Source organism: Filicampus tigris, chromosome 13, assembly GCF_054856515.1.
Source record: "Filicampus tigris isolate MCC_2025a chromosome 13, RoL_Ftig_1.0, whole genome shotgun sequence".
Taxonomy (NCBI): domain Eukaryota; kingdom Metazoa; phylum Chordata; class Actinopteri; order Syngnathiformes; family Syngnathidae; genus Filicampus; species Filicampus tigris.
The window spans coordinates 3824159-3852076 of record NC_141229.1 but is presented as its reverse complement, the minus strand read 5'-3'; the positions used below and the strand labels follow the sequence as shown (position 1 = coordinate 3852076).

The 27918-nt window shown below is 42.7% G+C and overlaps 1 protein-coding gene across 2 annotated transcripts; it reads left to right on the top strand.

Annotated features, from left to right (window-relative positions):
- The first annotated feature begins 34 nt into the window (after window positions 1–34).
- atr (ATR checkpoint kinase) lies at window positions 35–27918 on the top strand. Of its 2 annotated transcripts, none has more exons than XM_086049508.1 (48): window positions 35–236; window positions 363–454; window positions 987–1139; window positions 1303–1983; window positions 3172–3350; window positions 3799–3932; window positions 4004–4180; window positions 4371–4534; window positions 5021–5173; window positions 5874–6075; window positions 6526–6773; window positions 7175–7365; window positions 7446–7546; window positions 7855–8026; window positions 8128–8283; window positions 8408–8602; window positions 9322–9507; window positions 9573–9668; window positions 9872–10002; window positions 11177–11320; window positions 11399–11492; window positions 12337–12462; window positions 12770–12976; window positions 13231–13344; window positions 13982–14097; window positions 14248–14368; window positions 14850–14987; window positions 15215–15374; window positions 15848–16014; window positions 16248–16412; window positions 17158–17249; window positions 18242–18333; window positions 18482–18659; window positions 19431–19616; window positions 19889–20048; window positions 20806–20985; window positions 21072–21214; window positions 21301–21398; window positions 21744–21973; window positions 22510–22644; window positions 22794–22994; window positions 23794–23937; window positions 24364–24514; window positions 24586–24742; window positions 25597–25750; window positions 25842–25993; window positions 26701–26806; window positions 27142–27918. In XM_086049508.1, exons 1-48 carry the CDS (start codon window positions 175–177, stop codon window positions 27313–27315), a joined length of 7758 nt encoding a protein of 2585 aa, XP_085905634.1. In that variant the 5' UTR covers window positions 35–174; the 3' UTR covers window positions 27316–27918. The 2 variants fall into 2 exon arrangements, with proteins under 2 accessions (XP_085905634.1, XP_085905633.1); XM_086049507.1 differs by having other exon boundaries at window positions 15845–16014.

Sequence of the window (27918 nt, the reverse complement as noted above, 5' to 3'; positions counted from 1 at the left end):
GACGTAGCAACAAGTATCGCGTTTCTGCGTCCTTTTCGGCCCTCGGTTGTTGCCGTACCAACAACCACTACGTCAAAATGGAGCGAAACTTTTGACTGATGTGCCTGTTCGAACTCTTGTTAGTTCTACAATAAAACAATTTATACTTGAATTAAAAGACACAAGGAATTGACAATGTTGACCATGGAGGGGCTGGAGATGTCTGCCATGATCCCGGCTCTTCATGAGCTTGCCAGGTAACTCCGGCTGGCTATGGCTAAGGGGCTAAGCTAACCTGAGCACACTCGCAACATGTACATTCGCCATACTAAATGTTCTCCAAACAGGATTTAAATACAATATACACTGTTCATGTTTGTTAGCGCCAGCCCGGGAGAATACGACAAAGCTGTAAAGAAACCTCGACAGATCCTGTGTCAGTTCATCGACAGGATCCTGACTGACGTAGATGCAGGTAAGTCGAAAAAAAAGGAAACAAACATTATTTTCAAACACTATCGATTGGTCGTGTCTACAAAGTCTTACAAAAAACAATGTTTTGTTTTTACTTGGCGCCGGATTATGGCGTCACAAAGGGTAGACTTCCTCGGGAAAAATATTTTAGATTTATGAACGTGTGCTCAATTGGATATTTTTCATGTTTTATGAAATAGTGCTGGGTTTTGATTAATACAAGAATTTAAGAAAAAAATAATCCAGATAAATGTGATATGAAACAATTAAGGAACATCCAAGACAGCACAAGTAATTTAACATATACAAATTGATAAATTAACGAAAAAAATTATTGTATAAAATGAAAAGATTTTAAATGAAAGATTTTGAAAAACGTCAGGACAACCACGGCACGTACTATGTTGACTAGGGAACATCACAACAATCAATTACTGTATTCAATGAGCAGGTTATGCATTCTTTCGGCATGCTATAGCCGAGTCACTCTCCACTTGTTCTGCTGCTCACAAAGGCTGTGTCATTCCCTTCAGCGTCTCTCGGGCTCAATAAGAAGTCCACCTCGGAGCCCGCCTGCGTCATGCTGCTGGACTTCGTGCAGCACATCATCAAGTCGTCGTCGCTCATGTTTTCCAACCCTGCCTGCCAGCCCGCAGACTACCCGGATGCCACGCAAAGCTGCACTGGTAAGACAGGTCTCAAAATGAATGTGGACATGGAAATGGATGTAATTGAGGAGTCAAGCACCCATTTTGACAGATGAATCGATTATTAAAATAATCCTTGGTCGCAGCCCTATAACGTTATGAGAAGCATCTTATGGCCTTCGCTCGTCTCCCTTACCTCCAGAATTCAGCAAGTGGGTGTCGCTGCATCTGCTGCGCGTGGCCGCCGCCCCGGACTGCGGCGCAATCCACGGGCAGGCGCGCGGCGCCCTCTGCTCCCTGCTGCACTCCCTCCTCGTCCGGGCCCCCTTCATCTTCGCCCGGCTGGCCCGCGACCTCATCCTCCTGGCGGCCGACCTGGGCGGCATCCTACGCGCCCACGTCACCTCCCGCTCAGCCAGCCTTTGGCCCGCCGCCCTGCACTCCTTCGCCGTACCCCCGCCGTGCGCCGACCTCACCCCCCCGCCCCTCGTTCTCGCCTCCCCGGCGGCGTTGGAGTCACTCGCCGCGGTGACTCTGTACGTCGTCACCGACGTCGTCCGGGGTGCCATCTCCCCGCGCGACATGAGAATGGCCTGGGAGACGGCCTGCGCCATCCTGTCCCACGGTAACGCCCGGCTGAGGACGGTCGCCATGGTGACGCTGAGGCGCCTACTGGAGGTGGGGGGCTTCCCGGAGGCGCTGGGACACCAGTTCTTCACCGCCTTCCTCCACGTGCTGAAGACGCACGCTGGCGGGTACGAAGGGGAGCTGCTCACTCTGACTCGGTGCGTGTTTCCCAGTGGCACCCGCCTGGAGGACACGTACCTGGCACAAGTGTTTGAGTGCGTCTGCACCCATGCGGAGGCCCAGGGGTCCAACACAAGTATGGAATTCCTTTTATCTTTTTCTTTTTTTTTTTTGTAGTAATTCATTGCACAAAATATGAAATAGCTCAATCTTTGGGAGCCTATCCTTCATTGTATGCTAAAAAACAAACTTATTTATGACTTTTTTGTTCTCTATGTAATACTCTAATATGCCTCAAGAGGGGGCCAATGTCTAGCTAACAGGCACAAACGTTCGCATCCTCATACTTTCAGTGCCTTCTTTTTCGAATGAAATTTGTGAATTAGTTTGTTGAGTAATGTTGTAAATGGACTTTTAATGATATTTTGGGGTCAATGTGTAGTACAGTGATGCCTTGAGATACAAGATTAATTTGTTCCGTAACCGTGACATGCTTGGAACTCATAACATATCCAATCATCTTTCTCCATTGAAATGAATCTAATTGCCATGACTCTGTTCCAACCTGTCAAGAGTGAAAAATATTTTTTTTATGTATTCTTAATGAGAAATCTTATGTATTTTAACGTATTTGTGAATATTCCAAGAAATCAATATCTGACAATCATTTTTTTCTGACAAAAGTTTTGAAATAGTAAACAAAAAAATTGCAGCTAGCAAAAACCTGTGGATAATTTGCACCCGTTATAAATGCATCGAAACAAAAACAAAAATGTTCACCCAAAAAACTGTTGACAAAATGTTGGCGTTTTCCGCAAAAAATGGAGGTTGGCATAATAAATAAAATATAATAAAAATATTGCAAATGAATCTGAGTGTGCCAAACTGCAAGTATGCGGGGGTCCACTGTACACAAAGTAATAAAATTAAATGGAGATTAGATTTTGTTGCCGTGGCAACCAATGAAACAGTGTTATGACAATTCCACTCCCTAACATTGTATTTTATAAAAAAATATACACTAATGATTTGGCACTTATTTCTCTTCTTTTTTGGCTTCATTTTAATGGACAATGTGCTGCTCCTTTGGGTGTGCGCACCTTGACCACCTGGGGTCAGTATGATACAGATATAGACATTTTGTATAAACCTGGTCAGCTGCAGTAATGTTAGTCAATCTTCACTGAGGATAAAGAATATATACCTGTGAGTCTAGTGGACCCCTGCGTACCCGCAGTTCGGCAGTGGCGCATTAACTTGTTCGCAGATTTTTTTTTTTTTTTTCTGAAAAAAGTATGACATTTCGATAATCTGCTACGTGTAGGAACCCTGCAGCCCGGCGCCCCCTTGGGGACGGAGGTAACCCAGTCCGTGTGTCACGCTTTGGACTGGGCGCTGTCGGTCGCCGCCGGCTACGAGAACGTCGCTGTGCTGCAGATGAGGCGAGTGGTGGAGGTCTGCGGAACGCTGGCGCGCACCGTGGGAACTCAAGCTCAAGCTCAAGTACGGTATTTGTCGTTTTTTGTGATTGCTTTTACCTCCGCCAAGGCTTGTATGTCCTAAAGTGTGCATATTTTTAAATATTTGTATTTATTTTTCGTTTTTCTTAGTCTGATATTCGTTTTAGTAACTTGATGCATGTTTTTTTTGAAGATTTACGAGGCATATGTAATTATACTACATATTCGCAGTAATGACAGTATACAGTATGATGCATATCATGGCTGTGCTGTGAAAAACCTGTATGTCCAATTTTGTCTTTTTTGTCAAAATTAAAAAAAATGGTCATAAGGTTTTCACTGGACAACAACAATATTTAAGAATTTATATTGCTATACATATATAATTACTTATAATGTATATCTATTGAATACATTATGTTTCTGCACTTTATTTTGTTTTTTTTGCTTTTATTCCTCCTTTTCACTTGCATATCTCGTGCGTGCATCAGTGCGCCGAGGGCTTCCTGAAAGCCGCGCTCAAAGCCGAGCTTGCCGTGCTGGCGCGGCAATCCGAGTGCGAGCCCCCGCCGACCAAGAAAGTCTGCAAAGCGGCCCATGGCAAACAGAAATCGGCGCCGTGCGCGTGAGTTGGCGAAAAAAACTGCACATTTAACGAAGCCTTCAGAAATTGACGGTGAGGTTTGCGCGTCGCAGCAAAGTGGGCGTGCGTGATGACGGCGAGGTCTGGGCCGTGCTCAGCCGCCGCTTGGAGGACCTCTTGGCGCTCCTCAGCTCGGACGCCGGCGAACCCGAGAGCGGCCAAAGGCTCGCCGCACTTCGTGGCGTCACGCTCATCCTCCGACTGGCCGCCGTTTGCTCCTCGCCCACCAGGTGCCGCGCAAACACACCCGCGTGGACCTTGAAAAAAAGAATCGCGCATAAAATTGCAATATTCAGGGGGGGGAAAAAAAACATAATTATATTATGCTGTATTTTCACTGACAGATGCAGCACTTATATTATTATAATTTTCCATGATATGTCCACTGTAAGCATTACTTGCATTCTTCCAATTTCTCAGGCAGCCTCATCTCCTTTGGGTGTCCTCTGAGATTTTGGGTAGGACGTTGAAGAGCTGTCAATCAGTGCTAGAGGGCGGGGCCGAACCCATCTCCAATCAGAACTACTACGAGTCCGCTGTCCAGATCACTGTGAGAGTCCTTGACTGTGTGCTCTATCTGACCGGTAAGCATTGCCATGACAGCATTCTTATCGAATGCAGTGAGGCGCAAAATAATTTGCAATAAATTATTGTCTGACTAATTAAATAGTCTGATATTGGCTGTATTAAAATCATTAAAAAATGGCAAAAAAATAAAAGAAATCAACCTGTTTTTGCAGATTTTTTATTTTATTTTTATTTTTTTTTACACTAACACTTTACAACATAAGACAAAGATAATGACATTTCAACACCCGCACCAAATTTTTTTAATGAATCAAACGATTAATTGATGATCAGAATTTTATTCTGCCATTCATCAGAATCGGTGTTGGCCTAAAAAAATCCATCAGTCGGGCCCTAGTAAAAAAATTTGATCCATCCTGACAGAGTTGGGGCACCCACTCCCCCCTGCACACACCCTCCCAAAAAATGTGAAAAAATACAATACCCAAGTTTACCTTATGAAGTCTGGTTTTTTTTTTGTTTGTTTTTGTTTTGCTACACAGCGCGCAGCCAAGATGAGGATGTTCTCCAGCGGCGTGCGTGTGCGCTCCTGACGCTCCCCTGGGTGTCGGCTCACAAGTTGACCTCGGCCTACGAAAATTCGCTGTTCCCCTCCTGGGTCCTCACCTTGGCGCAGCGGCTTCACTTTTGTTTCTGTGAGTATACCACAAAATAAATAACATGGAACAGGGAGCTCTCTAATATGGATAAAAAAAATTTAAAAAATTGCTTTTCTATGGCTGCAACTGATGATTTTAATAATTGATTAATCCGTCTTTTATTTTTGGATGAGTATTTTTTCTTCTTCTATTTCATCCCTTTATTCCAAAACACTACATTATTTCAAATTTACAGTGCAGAAAATACGCAAACATAAATTGATTGTGATTCGATTACTGGCTTGTCAGAATTTAGGCAAAAATGCTGATGATTGATTTCCAAAGTAGAAGCAAATGTTAGCAGTGTAATTTTTGATGAAAGATAATCAGCTGATTTCATGGAGGACTACAGAAATCAGAGAATATACTGGTGAGTGGCGGAAATTCAGAGGATGAGGACAATTTTAAGTTAAACGTTCTCTAAACGATTACTTGATTATTAAAATAATTGTTGATTCATCAATTTTATCTTTTTTTTCTGAGGATATGTGAAGTGGAGAGGGATTGTGCCAACTCGACTGGGATATTGTAGGGGGTGTGGGTCGTAAAAAGTGTTTTATAAACATTTTGGAGGTTTATTCAAAATGTAAAAAAAAAAAAAAAAGATCTCTCGGAGGAAGTTGCAAGACTTGCCTTCTACTAATGACTTTGCAATTGTCATTCTTCCTATTCATCTCTCGTGTTTGTGTTTTGTCAGCGAGCGAGGTTCAGACGCAGTGTATCTCTCTGTTGGCGCGTCTGCGTGGCGGAGTGTGCGTGGCCTGGCGTGCGTTTGTCTTCTCAGCGGCTCTTCGAGGTCAGGACGAGGCCCCGAAAGAGGCGGCGGTCCGGGCCTTCCCGCTTCTTCTTCACCATCTGGAAGTGTCCCGTCGCAACCCCATCACCACCGCCGCATTATAGTACGTTTATGAAGGCGTGATTCGTCATTGCATTGCAAGGCGAGGATTTCGAAAGTGTGGTTTGCCAATTCTGTCCGAATTTTGGCATGTATGTACAGAGCTGCGTAGTTTAAAAAATTGCGGATAAGCCTATTAACCTAATTTTAATTTTGACAATTTTTTAAGGGGTTTGTTCACGGGGGAGGGTGTTACTTTTTCACATTTTTGGGAGGGTGTGTGCACAGGATAGTGGGTGCGCCAACTCTAAGAGACAGTTTGAAGTGGTGTGTGGCTACAAGTTTGCGAACTTAAGCTAGCTAGTTAGCTAAGTGGTTACAATGCCTTTGGACGCGGGTACACCAGCTTTGTGAGGATGTTGGAGCGGGTGTTTAGCTTAAAATGTATTGTACATACATAAATAAAAGTATATAATAACTTGAGTTTTACAAAATGTTGTGTGCCTATCTGCAGTCCCCGGCTGGATGACGGCTCGGAGAATGTGCTCAGGGAGCTGGCCAGGATCGTGGGCCATCTGAGCTGCGTCCATTCGGGGCTGTCGCTGCTTAGCGCCGACGCCGATCGTCCGGAAAAGCTCGTGAGCCTCGGCCTCTGCCTGGCGGCAGAACACCCCGACGGCGCGCCCCCATCCCTGACGCCGTCCTTTGTCAAACCTTTTCTGCCTCTGCTCGGACCACAGGCCTCAAGTAGCGTTAAACAAGGTATTGTACCAAAGCCTTGATCCATTATCCAAGTGATGTGAATTGATTCCATGTTCACACTTTGTTTTTACTAAAAAAAAAAAAAACTCTGGTGATGTCTAAAAAAAAAAAAAAAATATATATATATATATATATATATATATATATATATATATTCATATTAGGAAAAAAAAATAAAATATATATATATATATAATTTTTTTCTAACGTATGTAGTGTTTTATTTTTAAAAACCTTTGTCATGTTGACATTATGGGTCTTGTATGGAGAATTTCGAGGGCAAAAATTCATTTCTTTTATTTTGGAATAAGGCTGTCACTTCACAAGTGTCGTGAATACGTACCCGATGCACCGTAGTGCACTGTTCAAAACCCTTTGAGTGCGTCTTTGTTCCCCGACAGCATTTCTGCAAGCGCTGCCTCACCTCTGCCAACATGTCCGTCTGGCTGATGGCAGCGACGACTCCCAGGAGCTTCTGTCCGCTCTCATCGGGCTCATAGAAGATTCCGACCCGGGTGTCAGAATTGGCTTCAGCCAATCGGTGCGCTTCCTGCTGATGGACCCCTCCTCTGATGACGGCCCTGTGAGCGAAGTGAGTGCTTCAGACGACGGATGTTGCTGCTTTGAGGAAAATGTCTACATGTCATCATCCTTGTGCGTGTGCATTCCCAGCTGCTGACTGTTCGGGTCAAAGAGGCTTTCAACAACGCCAAAACCAACAATGACAACGATCTGCGCCACACTCTCATCCTCACCACCGGAGAGATCGGCAGGTAAGGAAACATACGAGGCAGAACGCCAACGATTAGGGACCTAAAATTGAACCTTGTGGCACACCGCATGCTACTTCATAGACCTTTGAGAAGCATCTATGGAGATAAAATGTCCCATTATTTTTTTTTAGAGGTTGAGGAGAGGGGTCGCGCTAGTCAAAGGTGCTGTGTGATTTCAAAACTTTTGGATGCTACCTTTGAGTTTTGTTTTAGATAAAAAAGACTGAACCCAATGTTGTGTTTTCCCCAAACTCTGGTGATGTCTATTGTAGTTTTTGTCGATTCACCTTCCGATCTCGCCGCTCCAGAGCTTCTCAAGGCAGCTTGGTGTCCTTCTCCCTGCTGCACCTGCTCCACTGTTTGCTGTCCAAGTCGTCGCCCGTGTCTGTGGGCGCCTACACTCAGATCAGATCGCTGGCGGCCGCCAAAGGAATCGAGCTGCAAACGCTCTTCAGTCAGCATAAGAACCCCATTTGTCAGGTAAGCGAGACGTGGGTGAAGGTCATGTACAAAAGGGGGATGTCAGTTAGTCCTGTCCGGCGCTTCAATTCACGTGAGCGTGTTTGTATGTTTTGTTTTAGTTCCTGGTGGAGTCGCTGCACTCGCGTCACTCGTCGGCCCTGCGCAGCATGCCGCACCAGAGCCGCGACTCAGCCCATCAACGAGAGCTGGCGCTTGACATTATGGCTCAAATCGCGCACGCCTTCAACTTCCCAGACCTCCACCTCTTCCTCTCTGTACGTACACGGAGGCCACTCTCCAACAGAAAACTGCACTGACATTTCAAGCAGCAGTTGAAAGAGAAAGCGTTGTTGATAAATATTATTCCAAGATGCGTTCTTCATATCCCGTGCTATTCAGCGGACGCTGCAGGTGCTCTTGCCCTACTTGGCCGCCAAGTCCAGCGCCACAGGCTCCGCCCTCATCCGCTCACTGGCCAATGAGCTGAAGGCCAACAGGCGGGAGATCCTGATCAACAACTTCAAGTACATCTTCAGCCACCTGGTCTGCTCCTGCACCAAAGCGGAGCTGGAGAGGGCCTTCCACTACCTGCAGGTAGGGAACCACACCATTCCATCCTAGTTAGTCAGTTCGAAATTGAACCCACTAATGCGTATATTATTACATATATTACACATAATATATAATATAATAACATTTTGTTTGATTATTGCACTATACACACATATAACAAACAAATGTGTGAGATGAATAATACACAATTAACACACAACAAAATTGGCCATATTAGACAAAATGCAAACATATTGAATTAAAAAAATACAAATATTAGAAAATAATACCAAATTCTAGACTACAATATTAAATGGGGGGAAAATTAGATTAAAAAAAATCTAAGATAAAACAGATGGGGAGGCCTATATGTTGACTAATCCACTATTGATATATATAATATAATAGTATATATACAATATACAAAAGGTGACACAAACAATACATGAGAAAATGAGAAAAAAATGCCCAAAAAAAGAGTGGCAAAAAACAATGATGGAAAATACTTTTAAAAAAGAGAAAAAGTAAATATTTTTCCTTTAATCGCGGAAAAATACAAAACCACGAGAGAAAAATAGTGGAAAAATATACAAATAAAAGACTTATATAGGGAAAATATACACATAGTAGGGAAAAAAATAAAATAAGGAAGTAAAATATAACTAATTTTTGTCATATGGTATTCCACAGGTTTCAATTTTGGGGCACTTGCTGTTTTCATTGAATTGCATTTGATTAATCATTGTGACCATATTGTTCAGAGCGAGACCGAGATAGAACTGGGCTCACTTATGCGCCAAGACTTTCAAGGCCTTCACAACGAGCTGCTGCTGCGCTTGGGCGAGCACTACCAGCAGGTCTTCAACGGTCTGGCCATCCTGGCTTCCTTCGCGTCCAACGATGACCCTTACCAGGGTCCCCGCGACATCACCACCTCAGAGCAAATGGTACCAGAATTTTTTTTTTGTTTTGTTTTTATTTCCGTATCATATAGCTTATTCTCTCCACACAGGTGGACTATTTGCAACCAAAGCTACTGGGAATTCTTGCCTTCTTCAACATGCAATTGCTCAGTTCCAGTGCGGGAGAAAAGGACAGGAAGAAGCTGGTGAGCTAAATATTGAAAAATACTAGGGGGAAAATGCATGAATATCAGGGGAAAAAAACAGTCCCCAAAACATATATTACTGGTAATATTAATAAATATGAACAAAAACGGTTCAAAAATACTAGATTAAAAAAGTCAAACTTGACGATACCACTGTGTTGAATTGAACCATTAAGAGTAAGTGTGCGTTTCCTGTGTTGGAGGCGCTGACCGGCGTGATGTCACTGATGCGACTGATGGGCTCCAAACACATCAGCTCAGTGCGGGTGAAGATGATGACCACCCTGCGCACCGGCCTCCTATACCGAGAAGACTTTCCTCTGCTCTGCTGCCAGTCAGTACCTGACCTTACCCACACTTTGGAGCTCTCACTTGACACACAAGTTGCCAACTGCATTGAAATGCAGACTATGTCTCCCTAAATTAAACTGTTTGTGTTTGTTGCTCCATTAACTAAAAAGTATACACTATTTTTTATTATAATATAGAAGTAAAAAAATATCAGACAAAAATAGGAAGGGAAAATGAAAATATTCAATTAAAAAAAAAAAAAAAGAAATTAATTTGAAAGTATGAGAAAAATACAAAATATTAGTCAGAAATATTAAATAAATATTTAAAGATTACAATTAAACAGAATCCCTACATTTTCCAAAAGAAATGTTTGAAAACATATTAAAACTGAAAAATATGAGAAAACATAAAAGTCATCGACTAATGCTCACCACAAAAAAATGCTCGATAATAAAAAATATTGGACATATATGTACACATACTGCAACACAAAATACAGTATTCGATGCCAAATAAAATGTTGGGCGAAAAACACCTTTAGAAATAACAATATCACACAAAAAACTAAGATTTGGAAAAAATTGTAGAATTTAAAAATAATAGAAAACAGTTGTGTATTTGGAAAAAGTATTTCAAAAATAATTCGATTATTTAAAAAAATAATACACTAACATTTTTATTATAGTACAGAAATGAGAAAATATTAGACTAAAATTCAAAATTTAGCTTTAGAAAAACCTAGAAAACATTACTCCAAAAATATTACTCAGAAAAAAATATTACACAAAAAAACCTACTAAATATTACTTAAAATATTACACAAATATTTAAACACCACTACAACATTACACACATTTTAGAAATACTGTAGTACAAAAATAAATGGAAAATGATTTTAAAAGTATTACTCGAACATTTACAAAATATGTACCAAACCCAATTAGGAATAAAAATCCGCAAACCTTTGTCAAAATAATCTACTTTGTAATATGAAAAAGAAAAAATATTCATCAAAAGTATAAAAGGCTAAAACAAACTATTAGACAAAAATACTAAATTGGATAACAAATAAAATAAATAGTAGCTGTTCATTACTAAAATACGATAACTATCTGACTAACTAGACATTCATTCAACAATGTACCGCTCCATTCTCTCTTCATCTGATAAAATGACATGACTATGTTTTGGATGCTTTCGGCCTTTGCCTACAGAACATGGGAGTGCTTCGTGAGGAGCGTGGAGCCGGCGCATCTGGGCCCCGTGCTGAGTCACGTGATCGTGGCGCTCCTGCCGCTCATCCCCCTGCAGCCCAAAGAGACCGCCGCCATCATTCGCTTCCTCATACTGGACAACAGGTTAGCCTTTAAAGTAGCATTAACTCGCATGTACAGTCCATCAACAGGTGTTTTATTTTAATGCCATGTCTCACACAGGGAAGAAGTCAACGACTACCTGCATGAGATTTACTTCCTGCCGGACCATCCTGAGCTCAAAGACATCCACACTGTGCTGCAGAACTACAAAAAGGTCCATTTGACAATGCTAATCGGGGTGCCGCGAATAGCGAAAATCTGCGAGTACAAAGGTTCACACTAGGGCCCCATTATGAATTTTTGAAGGCCAATTCCAATTTTTGGAAGCTTTTAGTTTCGTAACTTCACAGCTTCTTTTTTTTTTTGGGTCCCTTAACGCTTACAACAATACAGATATGAATTAGAGGCAGAACACACCACAACTCACGCCGAGTGACTCGACACGCAGACAGGCTAATGACTTAGCCAGTTAGCAGCAAGCCGATGCTACACTCTCATTCGCTGACGCCCACGTCACTCACCAGGCCAGGGCCCACCTATAAACGTGATGGACACTTCCAGTAAAGTCACAGATGCTACAGTAGAGCACGAGGATAGTGATTTGAAGTGGACGAAATGATTTAAAATCTTTTTTTAGATGACTACTCGAATAATCGATGAGATCATAAATGGAATACTTGACTCGAAAAAAAGATTCAGTAGCTGCAGCGCTACTTTGGAATGACCTGAAGACAGAGGTTTTATTCCTAAAAAGTCTATAATTGTAAGCCAATGTAACACGAGGCACAGTTTGAACATTGGCACTGCGCTTGAATAATGATTTCAATCAAATGTATTGCAAATGAAAAAAAAAGAACCTCAAAGCGTAAAAACAAACGGCTGTTATAGATTAAATGCAAATGTTCTTTTAGTCAAACGTTCAGTACAACCGCACTGCACTGAAGATCCGATCACATTTTATGACCCAATCCAAAGGCTTCACTTTCTTTTTCTTGCTACTGGACACCAGTGGAGCCAAGCGTAGTCACACTCAACTGTATATTTGTTCATTTGCGTAGTTGACAGCCAGCAACAGCGACCTGGCGTCCGCGCTGCAGCTTTCCATGAGAGCCGTCCAGCACGAGAATGTCGACGTCCGCATCCATGCGCTGACCAGCCTCAGAGACATGATGCACAGCAACCAGGTGACCCACAAAGACATGGGCAGAAAAGGGATTCTTCCTTGTTGACTTGTGTTAAGGGTGGCTAGGAAACCGTTTTTGGTCATGTAAATCTTTCAACGTAAGCCATTTATAAAAAAAAAAAAAAAAAAAAAAAAAAAAAAAGAGAACCTCCCGAGTGACTCACTTTACTTAAAAATTTTTTTTTTTTTTTTTTTTTTAATCTTGCACTTGCCAAATATTCCATATATGGAAAAAAACAAATACTAAAATTATCAAAGGTTAAACTCAAATTATATTTATAAAACTGTTGGGGTTTTGTGGACCCCAGGAGTGGCTGTCGAGTCAAGTGTGCGCCAGTGAGTCTGTGGAGCCGGTCATCTCCAGCCTGGTGTCGGTGCTGCTCAAGGGCTGCCAGGACTCTTCGCCCGAAGCCCGCCTCTTGTGCGGCGAGTGCCTCGGCGAGCTGGGCGCCGTGGACCCGGGTCGCCTGGACCTGTCGCCGTCGCACATCCACGGTGACCGCAACACCTTTGTGGTATGTCTAAAAAAAAAAAAAAAAAAAAAGTTTTTTCCACTGATCAACATGAAATTGGGTAGACGTGTCTATCGTGACAGTACGCAACAAAATGTCTCAAGGACCCATGCCCGAAGTTGCACGGGAAAGTGGTCATTTGGGTTTGAGGTACTTGTACTTGATGATTATTTGAAGAGTTGGCAAAATTAAAGCAAAAAAAAAAAAAAAAAAACTCTAACTTCGCATTATAATGTGACTTTTGGTGTTTTAATCAGAGAGGCGTGGACGACCCCAACTTCGCTTACGAACTGCTGACCGAACTGACCCGAGCTTTTCTGGCTTACGCCGACAACGTCCGAGCGCAGGACTCTGCTGCTTACGCCATCCAGGTACGCCCGAAGCACGCGCGAACACAAAAGTACGTGCGACGAGGTTATAAAAGTTCATGAAAACGAACAAAATAACTAAAACTGAAAAAAAAAGTTGTTAAAGTGGAAGTCAACGCGAACATTTTTTTTTTCAAGAATATGTACTATGCAAGCCCACTACTTGAAACAGGGCATTCTGATAAATATTGCGTTTGTAGAATAAGTGTTAATCCACTCGTTTTTAGCTATCGCTGGGGGCGGCCATTTTGTCACTTCTGTCGAATGAAAATGACATCAAAACTCCTCACCACGACCAATCACGGCTCAGATTCAGAAAACAGGTCAGCCGTAATTGGTCGTTGCGAGCAGTTGTCATGTCATTTTCAGTCGACAGAAGACAAAATGGCCGCCCCCAGAGATGGCTAAAAACTAGCGGATTAACTCTTATTCCACAAACGCAATATTTATCAGAATGCCGTGTTTCAACTAGTGGGATTTCTGGGAACATATTCTTAAAAAAAAATATGTTTGGGTTGACTTCCGCTTTAACACCAAAAAAAAACGTAAAACAAAAATAATTTGAAGTAAACTAAAACTACAGGTTAAGTTTATAAATCTAACCAAAACTAGCTGAATTCCCATGGATCGGTTTCCGTAGGAGCTGCTGGCCATCTTCGAGTGCCGCGAGGGTCGGCTGGATTCGCCCGGACGCCGACTGTGGAGGAGATTCCCGGAGCACGTCAAGGAAATATTGGAGCCTCACCTCAATAGCAGGTACTGGAGGGGATCCTCACTTTGGCTTCCGTTTCTATATGGTGATGTAACCCAAATTTGTACGCAAGGATGCCTTAGTACTCACTATCACTAACTTGCACTAAATGCAGCAGTGAAGTCATCGATTCAATATTTCCATGAAAATTGCAGGTACAAGAGCAGCCAGAAGGAGGCCGACTGGTCCGACCTGAAGAAGCCCGTCTACCTCAGCAAGCGGGGCGGCAAATTCTCCGACTGGGCCGCCACCTGGGCAGTTTATCTCATCAGCAAAGTGAGGCCACACGTAGACAATGTTGATTTGGTAATCGCCAGAGGTTGATGGACTGGCATGTCTTCGTCGAGAGAACGCGGAGAAAAAAAAGGAAATGATTTGCACTCTTCTAATTCATAATTGGAGTTTATCATATGATTTAAGTATCCCTTAACTCGAGATGGAGTCGAGTCAACTCATAAATGCAGTTTAGAAAATGGAAGAAGGAAAACATGTTTGTTGTTGGTTTTCAAACCATTTGTAGATACATTTTTATATCATATATATGATGATTAAACTATATGATGTAGTGATATGATGTATGAGAAGTATATTAAAAAAAAGATATAATTATCTATATGAATTAATCTGGGAAAAAAAAAATCTTTATATTATAAATCATATCATCAAATCATAATTCACGCACGAAAGGGTTAATACCTTACTCCGGATTTTACAATAATAGGACAATTATTTGCTTTTTATTTTGTCTTTGTTTCAGGTGCGACATAAATTGGCCAGACGGGTGTTCACCTGCTGCAGTTTCATCATCAAGTACGACTACAAGGTGACCATCTACTTGCTGCCTCACGTGCTGCTCTACATGCTGCTGGGCTGCACGCCAGCCGAAAAAGAGGAGGTGAGCGGTCACCCTTAGATGAATTATATTTGTGCTGAGGAATCGCGACATGTCTATCCACCCATCCATATGGATATATTCCATATGTCTGTGTTATACTGCCCCCAGGTGGCCAAGGCGCGCAACACAAGAAGGCGCAGCATAATGAGCGCGGCCTTGAAGTGTGACCAAAAATGGTTGAATTCTTGACACATTGAAGGCACCGATGTATGTGTGTTTTGCTCCAGGCGACGGAGGAGATGCTGGCCGTGCTGACGGAGAGCGAGGAGCGTCTCCGGGAGACGGCCTCCAGCCGATGGCAGCTCAGCACCCAGACGGTGTTCAGCATGCTGTCTCACCTCACCCAGTGGAGCCGCCACATCCTCTACGTCGAGCCCAGCGACAACGGTGGGTAGCAAACGTCGAACGGAACAACCGACGTGCGATCGCAAGTAGGCAATCTCAGCTTTCCTTTCGTGCCTCGAATGTGCCTTTTTTTTCCTGCTGATAAATCTGCTCCAGTTGACCTTGTGCATGTACACGTGGACGTTATTCGCAGGATTTTGCCGTTTATCGAAAAAATGCGTAAAAAATACATTTGGCTGTATTAAAGACAAATGACAAAATGCTAACCATCTCGTTTCTTTTTATTCATTTTTACATCTCGCACTCGCTATTATTGCAATGGATATTTTGATTTTTAAATTTGGTTTCATTCAGCCATATTTTTCACAAAACATTGTGCAATCATATATGCGCATATTTTAGCGTATACGTCATTGCACGTGAATCTTTGATATTTTTGCGCTATCTATGTTATTATTTGATTGTCTTTATTTATTTTTTTTATAATGTATTTATTTGGCGGGTTGTTTTAGCAGAGAGTGGCGAGTATGGGTGTGTGGCGGCCTTCCTCAAGAACATCCCGCAGGATGTGATGGCCAAGGCGGCGCTGCGCTCCAAGGCCTACACGCGCGCCCTCATGCACTTTGAGGCCTACATCCTGGAGGACAAAGAAAGCATCCAGGACCACCTCACCTTCCTGCAGGTGAGACCACCGCGGCAACTTGAAAGCAGCGGTTCGACGTCGACTAGCAACAAAATAACATTGAAAATACGGTAGCGTAGTGAGCACTCACACGTCGAAGCTAAAACAAAAAAATAAAAAATAATAATAATCGGCCGAATGATGGCTCGTATCGGGCTGCTGGCCGGCGATGAAAGTGAGTTCATGCCCCTGTCTCTTAAGTTAGCATTTTAGCTGCTACTTTCCCGCCGCAGACGTTATACGCCGCCATGCACGAGCCCGACGGCCTGAGGGGGGTGGACGCCCTGAGGCGGGAGGAGCCGTCGCTACGGGAACAGATCCTGGAGCACGAGAGCATCGGCCTGCTGCAGGATGCCACCGCTTGCTACGACCACGCCATACAGCTCCAGTCCGACCAGGTACCCAAACACTTTGGTAGCCTTTTCTATTCATTATGCCCATTTTTTTTTTCCATTTGTGTTTGAATGCTGAAGAGCACGTACTGTGTGTTATTCTGCACCCAAATTATTATTTTTTTTTTTGCAGTTCTACCCCCTTTCACATTCTTCTCCATTGATTGAAACCGTTCCAACTTCCAAGTAGTCGCTTCATTCGGGATGTATTGGGAACAGTTTTTTTTCTCACGCCACACATTCATACATTTTTCAGTACAGTATTCCGCATTTTCCATGACGTTCCAAATTCAATGCAGACATTTCAGATGTTTACCCCCCTCCTTACATATTTGTTGAGCCATTTCTAAATGTCCATCTCATTCGAGACGTCTACAGATTTGTAATGACGTTCCCCAAATTCCCACTTTGTCACAATCCTATGCTCAAATCAAGAGCTATTTTACGTTTGCCTTCTCATTCCACATTTCTACCGATTGACTATTTCAACTCAAGACATCTAAGGAACTTTTTATCACACAAAATTCCCACATTTTCACAATGACATTTCCAAATTAAAATGCATTTTATCTTTACGCCCACTTTGCACATTTCTGGACTGATTTCAAACCATTCCATCTTACTCTTATTCTATATTTCAGACAAACAATTATAATTCCACAGCATTTCAGTTCAGTGTCAGCTCTTCAACATTCACACGCAACCTCCACCGCATTCTCATCTTATTGTTACCTTGTGTAACGCTGTCTAGATTGGCCACTATCACGGCGTCATGACGTCTCGGTTGGGCCTGGGCCAGTTGTCCACAGTCATCACGCAAGTTAACGGAGTCCTGGCAGACAAGTACGTGCTTTACCTTAGCATAGGACATTTCAATCGTACTTTGGCTTCCATAAATTGCTCTAAAAGCCATTCCGGGGACAATTGCGCAGTCTGGTGTGGCTACAATCGTGACGTCGCTGTCCTGTGTAAAACACTTATCTCCAATTTTGGAATGTTTTTTTTTTTCATTTTCACGATAATGCGATGTCCGTAACGCGGAAACACGATTCATGTAAAAATAAGAAAATGAAAAAAAAATGGACATACCGGTAAGTGTTTTTCACATGACAGCGACGATAATCGTTAAATTACTATTATGATATTTATTCTGTTTGGACTGTGCTAGTTCAGGTCTTCCCTCTCCCGTCCTACGGTGGTATTCAGGTCGATATTCGAATGACTTTGACATACTACCAAAAGTATATGGTTACCCGTAGGACTGTGCAATTAATCAAAATTCAATTCTAATTGCGATTAATACACTTCCACGATTACAAAATTGGCATGATCGTAAAAAAACGATTATTAATATTCATTTATATCCAACGTGTGTTTGTTTACACAAGGAAATCATACTCGAATTTATACATTTGCACCTGTTTTTATTTTTTTTATTTTATGACAGCCAATTTTATCAATTTTATTTGGTCCAAAAGGAACTTACAAAATTGGCATAATCGTAAAAAACAATTATTAATATTCATTTATACCCAACGCACTATGTTTGTTTACACAAGAAAATCATAATTGAACTTATACATTTGCACCTATTTTTTTTTTTTTATTCTATAATAACAAATGTTATCAATTTTATTTGGTCCAAAAGGAACTTACTTACATTTATTTGTCGTTATATTTTTTGTTTCAACATTTTCTAGTTTTGTACCCAAAAATAAATGCTCATTTGTATAGTCGTGATTACGTACTGTTTTTTCAAAATCGAGCAGCCCTTGATAGCCGTGGTATCTGCTAGCCAGAGGCTGAGCACCACTGCATTTGTTTATGGAGTTTAGGCAGCAGTGGACCTCGGAGCTGAACGCCTACAGAGTGGAGGCTGCCTGGAAGCTGGGCAAATGGGACCTGCTGGAGGACTATTTGAGTTCGGGTAATGAAATAAATGACTGTTCATGACGATTTGTGTGTTTTCACATTATTATCCAACGTCTGCTTTAGCTAATATGAGCCGTGTAGGATGTCAATGCGTCGCTGTACCGTAAGCGAAAAATGCATCTCGCTGCCAAATGTGCCGACAGACCTCCAGTCCAGCACGTGGGGAGTACGACTGGGTCAGTTGCTACTGGCGGCCAAGAATCAAGATGGCGCCGCCTTCTCCGACAAGCTGAAGCTGGTCCGGAAGGAGCAGGTGGTCCCGTTGTCGGCCACCAGCTACGAGTGCGGATCATACCAAAGAGGATACGAGTACATTGTCAGGTCTGTTGGCCTCGTTTTTTTTCCCCTTTGCTTTATAGTGCATCCGGAAAGTGTTCACGTTTTGCTGTGTTACAGGCTTATTCCATAATTGATTCAATTCAAATACATAACACGCTCTCGGGACATGAAAAAGTGTTGTGCTTTTTCATTTTTTATGAATTTATTAAAAATGAAAAATAATGAATGTATGTATATTGCATCAGGAAAAGTTTTCATATTTTTCTGCATTTTATGTTCTAGTCTTAGTAAATATGGATTTAAATATTTTTTTTCCTCAAAATTTGACACACACAACCCCACAATGACGATGACAATTTTTTGAAAACGAAGAAATCCGATGTGCATACAGTGCATTGAGAAAGTGTTCACCGCGAAAAATTGTTTATTTTACAGCCTAATTCAAAATTGGATGAAGAAAAAAAATTGTTTATCTTTAACTCATTCACTGCCATTGCGGTATTTATTCGCCTTTCCACAGTCCAGCCATTCAATCTCAGAAACTTGTTTTTTTTTTCGTTTTTTTTTTTCATTTTTTCAACCGTTGGGGTAAAAGAGGGTCTGAAAATGTCTGGCAGTGAATGAGTAAATTATTGCTATTATTAAAACAATAATAATTAAAAAAAGGAACTCAATCACATGTACATCACAGTGCATCTGTAAAGTCCTATATTCAATTTTTCCAATTTGTCCACGTTTTCATTATGGCATTATGTATTGTGTGTTTGCGCTGTATTTTCCCCCCTTTTCTGACAACTGTTTCTGTGGTGTCAGGCTACACATGCTGAGCGAGTTGGAGCACACCTTCACTGAGCTACAGAGGCAGGAGGGAGGCTCCTCCCCTGGGCTCCGACAGCTCCCCTCCTATTGGTCTGATCGGCTGGAGATGACCCAGAAATCCTTTCGGGCCAAAGAGCCCATCCTGGCCCTCCGCCGTGCCCTGCTGAACCTGCAGTCAAAGTAACGACGCACAAGCTAACTATATAAACTATAGATGCTGTGTCCTGATAAATAAACGTCTCACCCTTATTTCTTCTGCCAAGTCTGCCAAACTTGTCTTACAAACAATCACAAAATCAATTTTATAGAACACTCTCGATTACCCCACAGCCAAATGTACGTAAACCACGGCTACAATTATCCAAACACACAGCGAACGGACCCCCCCCAAAATTCCTACTTCCTGTGTTGAATACGTGCACTCTGATATTTACGATCTTTCACTTTTCAAGGCCTACGAGTCAGAAGCTGGTAGGCCAGTGCTGGCTCCAGAGCGCCCGGGTGGCCAGGAAGGCCGGACATCACCAGACAGCCTTCAACGCGCTCCTGAACGCAGAGAACACGCACCTGGCTGAGCTGCTCACCGAGAAGGCCAAGTGGCTTTGGTCCAAGGTAGGATGTTACCCCAAAAATGTCATGTGAGTCGTAGTGACCCGCATTTCACAAATGAGATTTTGGCATAATCACGGTACATTGTGCTGCATACGGTTGTTGACAAAGCTGTACAATTACTACAAGGGAATTGGCAGTAACCTTTTACAGGTACAAACATCTTTGGGGGCTTTTTTTTTTTTCCAAATTGGAACGTATTGTTAACACACGCTTCGACGTTGAGAAAAAAAAAGAAACCTCATGGCAATCGGTTGAGAAAGGAGCAAGTTACGGCTTAATTTCAATGTACATTAGGGATGTAATCGAAAATAGATTTAAAATCGATTCGCCCCGATTAAACGATTAATCTATTCAAATAATCGAAAAATCGAGTTTATTGAATTCATCTGGAAAATGATGTCTTGAAACGTTTTTTCATTCCAGATGCATAGCACATTTCGAATGTGTAGATCAAATTATGGTTTTGCGCCAAACATCATGGCGTCTTGCGTTTGTGGATGGCTGCAGAACCACACGAGCGCACAGAGACAAGCATGGTAGCCATTTTTAAAAAATCGAATCGAATCGAAAATCGGGAACTGAAAATCGAATCGGGGCTTGGGTCAATCGTTACATCCCTAATGTGCATGCATTGCATTTGATGGGAAAGTCGCCCCTACCAACATGGCCGCCACTTAAACACGGCGGTTGCAAGAATAATAATAACAAAGTTGTGAAAAAGCACATTTTTCTGCGTGTGTTTTCGCCGGGCGGTCAGGGCGACGTCCACCAGGCGCTGATCGTGCTGCAGAAGGGCGTGGCCCAGTGCTTCCCTGACGAGGAGCCCCCGGCGGACCCGCACGACCTGCGGACCAAAGGCCGAGCCATGCTGCTGGTGGGCCGCTTCATGGAGGAGACGGCCAACTTTGAGTCCAACGCCGTCATGAAGACGTACAAGGTTGCCAGTACAGGCGCAAGAGGCCGCCCTGCTTTAGCGTCGCTTTTTTTTTTTTTTTGATGATTCCTTTTCATTTTGCGTGAAAGGATGTGACCAACCTTCTGCCCGAGTGGGAGGACGGCAACTTCTACCTGGCCAAGTACTATGACCAAGTCATGCCCATGGTGACCGACAACAAGATGGAGAAGCAAGGGAACCTCATCAGATACATTGTCACCTATTTTGGAAAGTAAGAGAGTGCAAATGATCTATTAAAGGCTGATGCGATGTCGCGTTGTTTAATCTTTGGCGGACATCTTGTTTATAACCATGCAGAGCGCTGCAGTTTGGGAACCAGTACATCTACCAGGCAATGCCCCGTATGCTCTCCCTCTGGCTGGACTTTGGAGCCAAAGTGTGCGAGTGTGAGAAATGTGAGTGGCCAATAGTGTCACATGGATGTGCGCGCTGTTTTGCATATTTCACAGCAGAGCGATTCATCGATTTTTATCAATTGATTTGCCAAGAGCTAGTTTTCAAAAGCACAAGTCAAGTGTTGCCAACTTAGTGACTCTTCCGAGCCCTCTTGTGACAATTTCTAAAAGCGACGATTGATTTGACTTGTTGCATGTTGGAAACCTTTGACCAGAGGTATGTGCGTCCACGCCGTATTCCTACAAGCGATGGGGAAATAGAATTTTTTTTAAATCAGAGCGCGTTATAGTATTTACGATTTTGCCAGTAATCAAGGCTATCAATTTTTTTTTTTTCTTCCCCAGCTGGCCGGGCCGACAGGCAGATGCGTCAAGAGCTGTCCAAGATCAACGCCATGATGGGCGAGCACTGCGCCAACCTGGCTCCCTACCAGTTCCTCACCGCCTTCTCGCAGCTCATCTCCCGCGTGTGCCACTCCAACGACGACGTCTTCACCGTCCTCATGACCATCGTGGCCAAAGTCTTCCTGGCGTACCCGCAGCAGGCAATGTGGCTCATGACGGCCGTGTCCAAGGTACGCTACATGGCTTTAAAAGCGAAGTCAACGCAAACTTTTTTTTTTTTTTTTCAAGAATATGTTCCATGCAAGCCCACGAGTTGAAACAGGGCATTCTGATAAATATTGCTTTTGTGGAATAAGTGTTAATAATCCACTCGTTTTTAGCCATCCTTTGGGGCGGCCATTTTGTGACTTCTGTCGACTGAAAATGACATCGCAGCTGCTCACAACGACCGATCGCGGCTCAGATTCAGAAAGCAGGTCAGCCGTGATTGGTCCTGGTGAGCAGTTGTGATGTCATCATCAGTCGACAGAAGTCACAAAATGGCCGCCCCCAGAGATACAATGCATTTTTATTCATATAGCGCATTTCATAACAGCTAGAGCTGTAACAAAGCACTTTACATACAAAAAGGCCATAATACCACAAGTGGATAATAAAACAATACAAGAAATAATTTAACATAAAAGTTTGTAGGCCAAGTTTGGTGAACAATGTATTTGACCGCATGCTGACGAGGTTGATGACGTTCTTTCCCCGTCGTCCTCAGTCATCCTATCCCACCCGCATGAACCGCTGCAATCAGATCCTGAAGAAAGCCATCAGCCTCAAGCAGTCCCTGGAGAAGTTTGTCAGCGACGCCAACAGGCTCACCGACAGGCTTGTGGAGCTCTGCAACAAGCTGGTGAGTAATCATCGTCGCAGGATATTACGGCGCTGCCTTGACTCGCCGTACCGAAGCCGCTACAAAAACAACGTCCTGAGAAAAAAAATCAAAGTCGAGTGAATCAATCGGCCGGGCCTTTTTTTTTTTTTGGGTTTGTTTTCTCTTAGGTGAATAACGACACCAACAAGCTGAGCATGAGCGTCCACTTCAAGCATCTGAAGCGTCTGGTGGAGGAGCCCACCTTCAGCCAGATCCTCATCCCGCTGCAGTCGGTGCTCATCCCCACGCTGCCCTACACGGGCGGGGCCAACACCGGCCACGACGCCTTCCCGGGACACTGGGCCTACCTGGACGGCTTCGAAGACCATGTAAGGCCTTGGACATACGGATGTTTCATGATTCATGATTCATCTTTGAATTTAAATTTCATTTGGATTGATTTTCCTCATTACTGGCTTTTGACATACGCTAACAACTAGGGGTGTGGCCTTGAATATTTTAATCATCGAATATCCTCGGAATGCTATCAAATAATTGAGTATTTCTATTCAGTATTAAATTTGCCCAGCCCCGACTGAAAAACTTGTTTCAAAGCTTATTTGGGAGGAAAAAAAAACAACCCCCCCCCCCAAAAAAACATGGCTGAAAAAAACCTCATCATATATCACTCCTTTTTTCCCCTTGTATTTTCATAAATCACTTAAAACGGAAGTCAAAGCAAACTTTTTTTTTTCAAGAATATGTTCTATGCAAGCCCTCGAGTTGAAACAGGGCATTCTGATAAATATTGCCTTTGTGGAATAAGTGTTAACCCCCTCGTTTTTATCCATCTCTGGTGGCGGCCATTTTGTCACTTCTGTCGACTGTTAATGACATCACAACTGCTCACAACGACCAATCACGGCTCAGATTCAGAAAACAGGTCATCTGTCTGAGCCCTGAGGGTCTGTGATGTCATTTTCAGTCGACAGAAGTGACAAAATGGCCGCCCCCCGAGATGGCAAAAAACTGATTTATTAACTCCGATTACATAAACGCAATATTTATCAGAATGCCTTGTTTCATCTAGCGGGCCGGTATAGAACATATTCTTGAAAAAAAAATGTTTGTGTTGTTGAAATTGAAGTTGTGTGACTATTGATTGGTGACGTGCGCGTGTTTGCCCAGGTGGAGATCTTGGCCTCCTTGCAGAAGCCCAAGAAGATCAGCCTGAAGGGGTCGGACGGGCGCAGCTACACCATGATGTGCAAGCCCAAAGACGACCTGAGGAAAGACTGCCGGCTCATGGAGTTCAACTGCCTCATTAACAAGGTCCGCATACGCACCACCCCCTTTAGAAAAACGCTTTTCCTCTAATTCTGGCAAGAGCACTTTAATACCAGCTGTATCTTATCTTTTTTTTTTTTTTTTTTTTTTTTTTTTTTGTGTTTACAAAACAGATTTTCTAACAACATCAAACAATATTAATTACAGTTTTTTTTCCCTCTGGAATATAACTTTAGCTAGGTGTGTTTATTTATTCAATGTTAATAAGGGGAGGCCCATTTTTTTTTTTTTTTTTTTTGAATGCTATTACTTCCTCATTGCGTGTACAGGGACCGTCAAACTACTCAACTGCAGAGAGCCCCATGTGTCTCTTAGGGAGGAGGCGTTTATTGAGGAGAGGCCTTTATTTCATGCAAATTTACTTTTGATGTTAAATAATATGTTGGACTGTGCGTTTGTGTGCGCGCGTAGTGCTTGCGCAAAGACGCCGAGTCGCGGCGCCGGGAGCTGCACATCCGCACCTATGCCGTCATCCCTCTCAACGAGGAGTGCGGCATCATCGAGTGGGTCAGCAACACGGCGGGCCTGCGCCACATCCTCACCAAGCTGTACAAGGAGAGAGGTACGTTGCGCCCACCGCGTCAGCCGCTACGCATGCCCGGCCGGCACTGAGCCGCGGCGTGGGCGTTTCAGGCGTCTACTTGTCGGGCAAGGAGTTGAAGAAAATGATCCTGCCCAAGACCACCCCCTTCGAAGAGAGGCTCCGCATACACAAGGAGGTGCTGTGCGTTCGACACCCTCCCGTCTTCCACGAGTGGTTCCTGCGCACCTTCCCTGACCCCACGTCGTGGTATGAAATGATTATGGTGTATTCTGTAGAATCGATTTTAGTCATTACAATAAAGCCCGCTCCATTGCGGGTTCCGTGCGGGCGATTTTTTTTTTCTATTTTTTTGGGGGTATATTTAATGACTATTTTGTTCCGCATCCTGTTTATTTTGGGTGTAATTCGACTCTTGACCACCAGATGGCAGAAGACTACTTTGTCATAGTGTGAATTTGAATGAAGAGCGAAAACAGGAAGTACTTTCAGTTCAGCCTTGTGTTTTGCAAAATATCATTGCATTTTAACTTGAATCGTGCGTTCTATGTCTACCGAAAGTGACGGCTGTAGTTTCATTTTTTTTTTACGTACACATTTGGGCTTTATTATTCATGTATATTGTGAGTTATGTAGGCGCGTTCCGATCAGGGTTTTGCGCTGCCGATTCCGACGCCAGTCATCCGTGAATGAAATCGGCCGATAACCGATCACATCGATTCGCTGCCCATTTTCCCGTTTTAGAGCTGCTCACTAACGGTTATTTTATCACCATTTAATCTGTCGATATTTTTTTCAATTAATTGATGCATCAGATAAAGAGAAAAAAAACATTCTACCCAAATGTCATTACCTTTACTACACATTATTTAGTCATTCCCCCCCACCCTTTGCTTATAGAAAAACACAATTTCAATGACATTATCAAAACAAGCATAGCTGTTATTTTTGTTTTTCAATTTTTTTATTTTTTTTGAAGGGGAGCCAACTCCCTTTTTTTTCCTGGAAAACACGTTTTTGTGCAATCATCATGACAAAAACATTCTAATCAATTTGTAAAATCCATGAATGTTTTTTTTTTGCTTCTGCTTTTGCATCTGCAGGTACAACAGCCGCTCGGCATACTGCCGCTCGACGGCCGTCATGTCCATGGTGGGCTACATCCTAGGCCTGGGGGACCGCCACGGCGAGAACATCCTCTTTGACTCATTCACGGGGGAGTGTGTGCATGTGGACTTCAACTGCCTTTTTAATAAGGTGTGCTTGTTTATGACACCTGCTGTCTTGCCCTAATTATTACTTTCAGTCGCCGTGACGGTCACACTTAAACGGTCCCTCTCCCGTCCAGGGCGAGACGTTCGACGTCCCCGAGGTGGTCCCGTTCCGTCTGACCCAGAACATGGTTCACGCCATGGGGCCCATGGGTATCGAGGGTCTCTTCAGGCAGGCCTGCGAAGTCACGCTGAGGCTGATGAGGGACCAGAGGGAGCCGCTCATGAGGTACCCGTAATGTCAAATTGATGCCGGCCCGGGCAACCTGCGGCCCGTGGGCCATATTAGCATTCGCTGTGCCGTTGTAGACGTAAATCTGATCTCAGGAACTGTTAGGAAGAGGTCAAATATATTCAACCCACAAAAGCTCATAACGCAAAGCAATATATTTGTGTATATATATGTAAATAAATCAAAACACTGTAGCCTACTACTATATCTTATTATGGATATGCTTCCAAACTTAATTTAAAACATGTAAACAAGTATTTATTAAAAGTATTTACCAATATATTTTTTTAAATAGAAAATATTTGTAAATGTACTAATAATTTTAGAAATGTTTAAATATAGAATAAAATTGTCAAGTGTTTACCTGTTTTACAAAATGTGATTTTTTTTCTTCTAAGAATACGAATATATGGAAATTGCAACAAATAGGTTTAAAAAAAACATTTTAAAAAATGTAATATAGCATTTGGAGGACTTTGTAAAAAATTATAGGACAAAGATTCTCCACTCCTATTAATTCCTCAAAAGTGTGCCAATACAATACGTACTTACCATACACACGGTTTAATAAAAATGCATTGATAAAAATATAAATTTCTATCCTCATGAATGCGTTACAGGGGTAACATAAAAAAAAAAACAAAAACAAAAAAACGATTATTTTTTAAAATTTTATTATTTTTTTTGAATAACCTCTTTGCCAGTGTCCTGAAGACCTTCCTTCACGACCCCCTGGTGGAGTGGAGCAAACAAGGCAAAGGACTCTGCAAAACCCAGGCCAACGAAACCGGAGAGATCGTCAACGAAAAGGTTTGCAAACCAAAACTTTCTACGTTCTCTTAACTTGGGCCCGACAGATTCATCGGCCGGCTCATTTCGTCGCCTGATAATAGCTTGACCAATTTGTTTTCGTTTTTTTTTTTTTTTTTTTTTTTCTTTTTACACATTACAACATCAGACAAAGATAATGCTGTTCAAACATTATTATTTTTTTGCCATCTTTTTTCTTCTTTCTTCAACATAAAACAAATAATGATGTTTATACTGCCAAGTATCAGTATGCCCATTAATCTAAATTAAAAAAAAAAAAATCCCAATCAATCGCCCCCACAATGTTCCACTCACTCGTCTCCTTGGCCCGGCAGGCCAAAACGCACGTGTGCGACATCGAGCAGCGTCTCCAGGGCGTGATCAAGAGCCGCAACAAAGTCCTGGGATTGCCTCTGTCCATCGAGGGCCAAGTGCACTACCTGATTCAGGAGGCCACGGACGACAAGCTGCTCTGTCTGATGTATGTGGGCTGGGGGCCCTACCTGTAAAAGGCACTTTGACTCCACTTCTAAGCCTCAGTTAACGAGTTAGCGGGGGCCTCTTTTCTCTACATTTATGTACATGTTCTTGTAAATGAAGGATTATGTTTTGTTCCGCTCAAATGTGCGCTGTGGAGTGGCCGGCCGGGTGTGGGATCACTTTTGTTGTAAAACAGACGGATGAGCCAGGTCGTTTGTAAACGACGTGATTTGTGTTAAGAATGAAATACAGTGGACCCCCGCTATTCGTGGATCGCCCCGCCATTAACGAAAATCTGCGTATAATTTAAAGCCGTTGAAATGCATCGGATAACACGAAAATCTCCCCAAAAATCTTCCCAAAAAAACGCTGATAAACATTAAACCTGCGTTGTCCACAAAAAATGGGTGTGGCGGGGGCAAGGGGGATCCCCCTACATATAAAACCTGGGGAATTTTTTTTAAAACTCCGTTAATATGCAAATCCGCTGTGCTGTGTATGCCGGGGTTCACTGTAATTCTTGCTCATTTTCAGGTCAATATTTGTTTATAATTCATGACCACATTATTTAATAAGATTTATTTTTCAAAATGTATTTGTAAAACTGGTCAAAATAAAATGATTGAATGAGA

Coding starts and splice junctions, on each gene's coding strand:
- atr (XM_086049507.1), top strand. CDS start 175: ATGTTGACCATGGAGGGGCTGGAGATGTCTGCCATGATCCCGGCTCTT. Junction 3,933..4,003: donor CAGAAATCGGCGCCGTGCGC/GTGAGTTGGCGA, acceptor TGCGCGTCGCAG/CAAAGTGGGCGTGCGTGATG. Junction 9,669..9,871: donor AAAAGGACAGGAAGAAGCTG/GTGAGCTAAATA, acceptor CCTGTGTTGGAG/GCGCTGACCGGCGTGATGTC.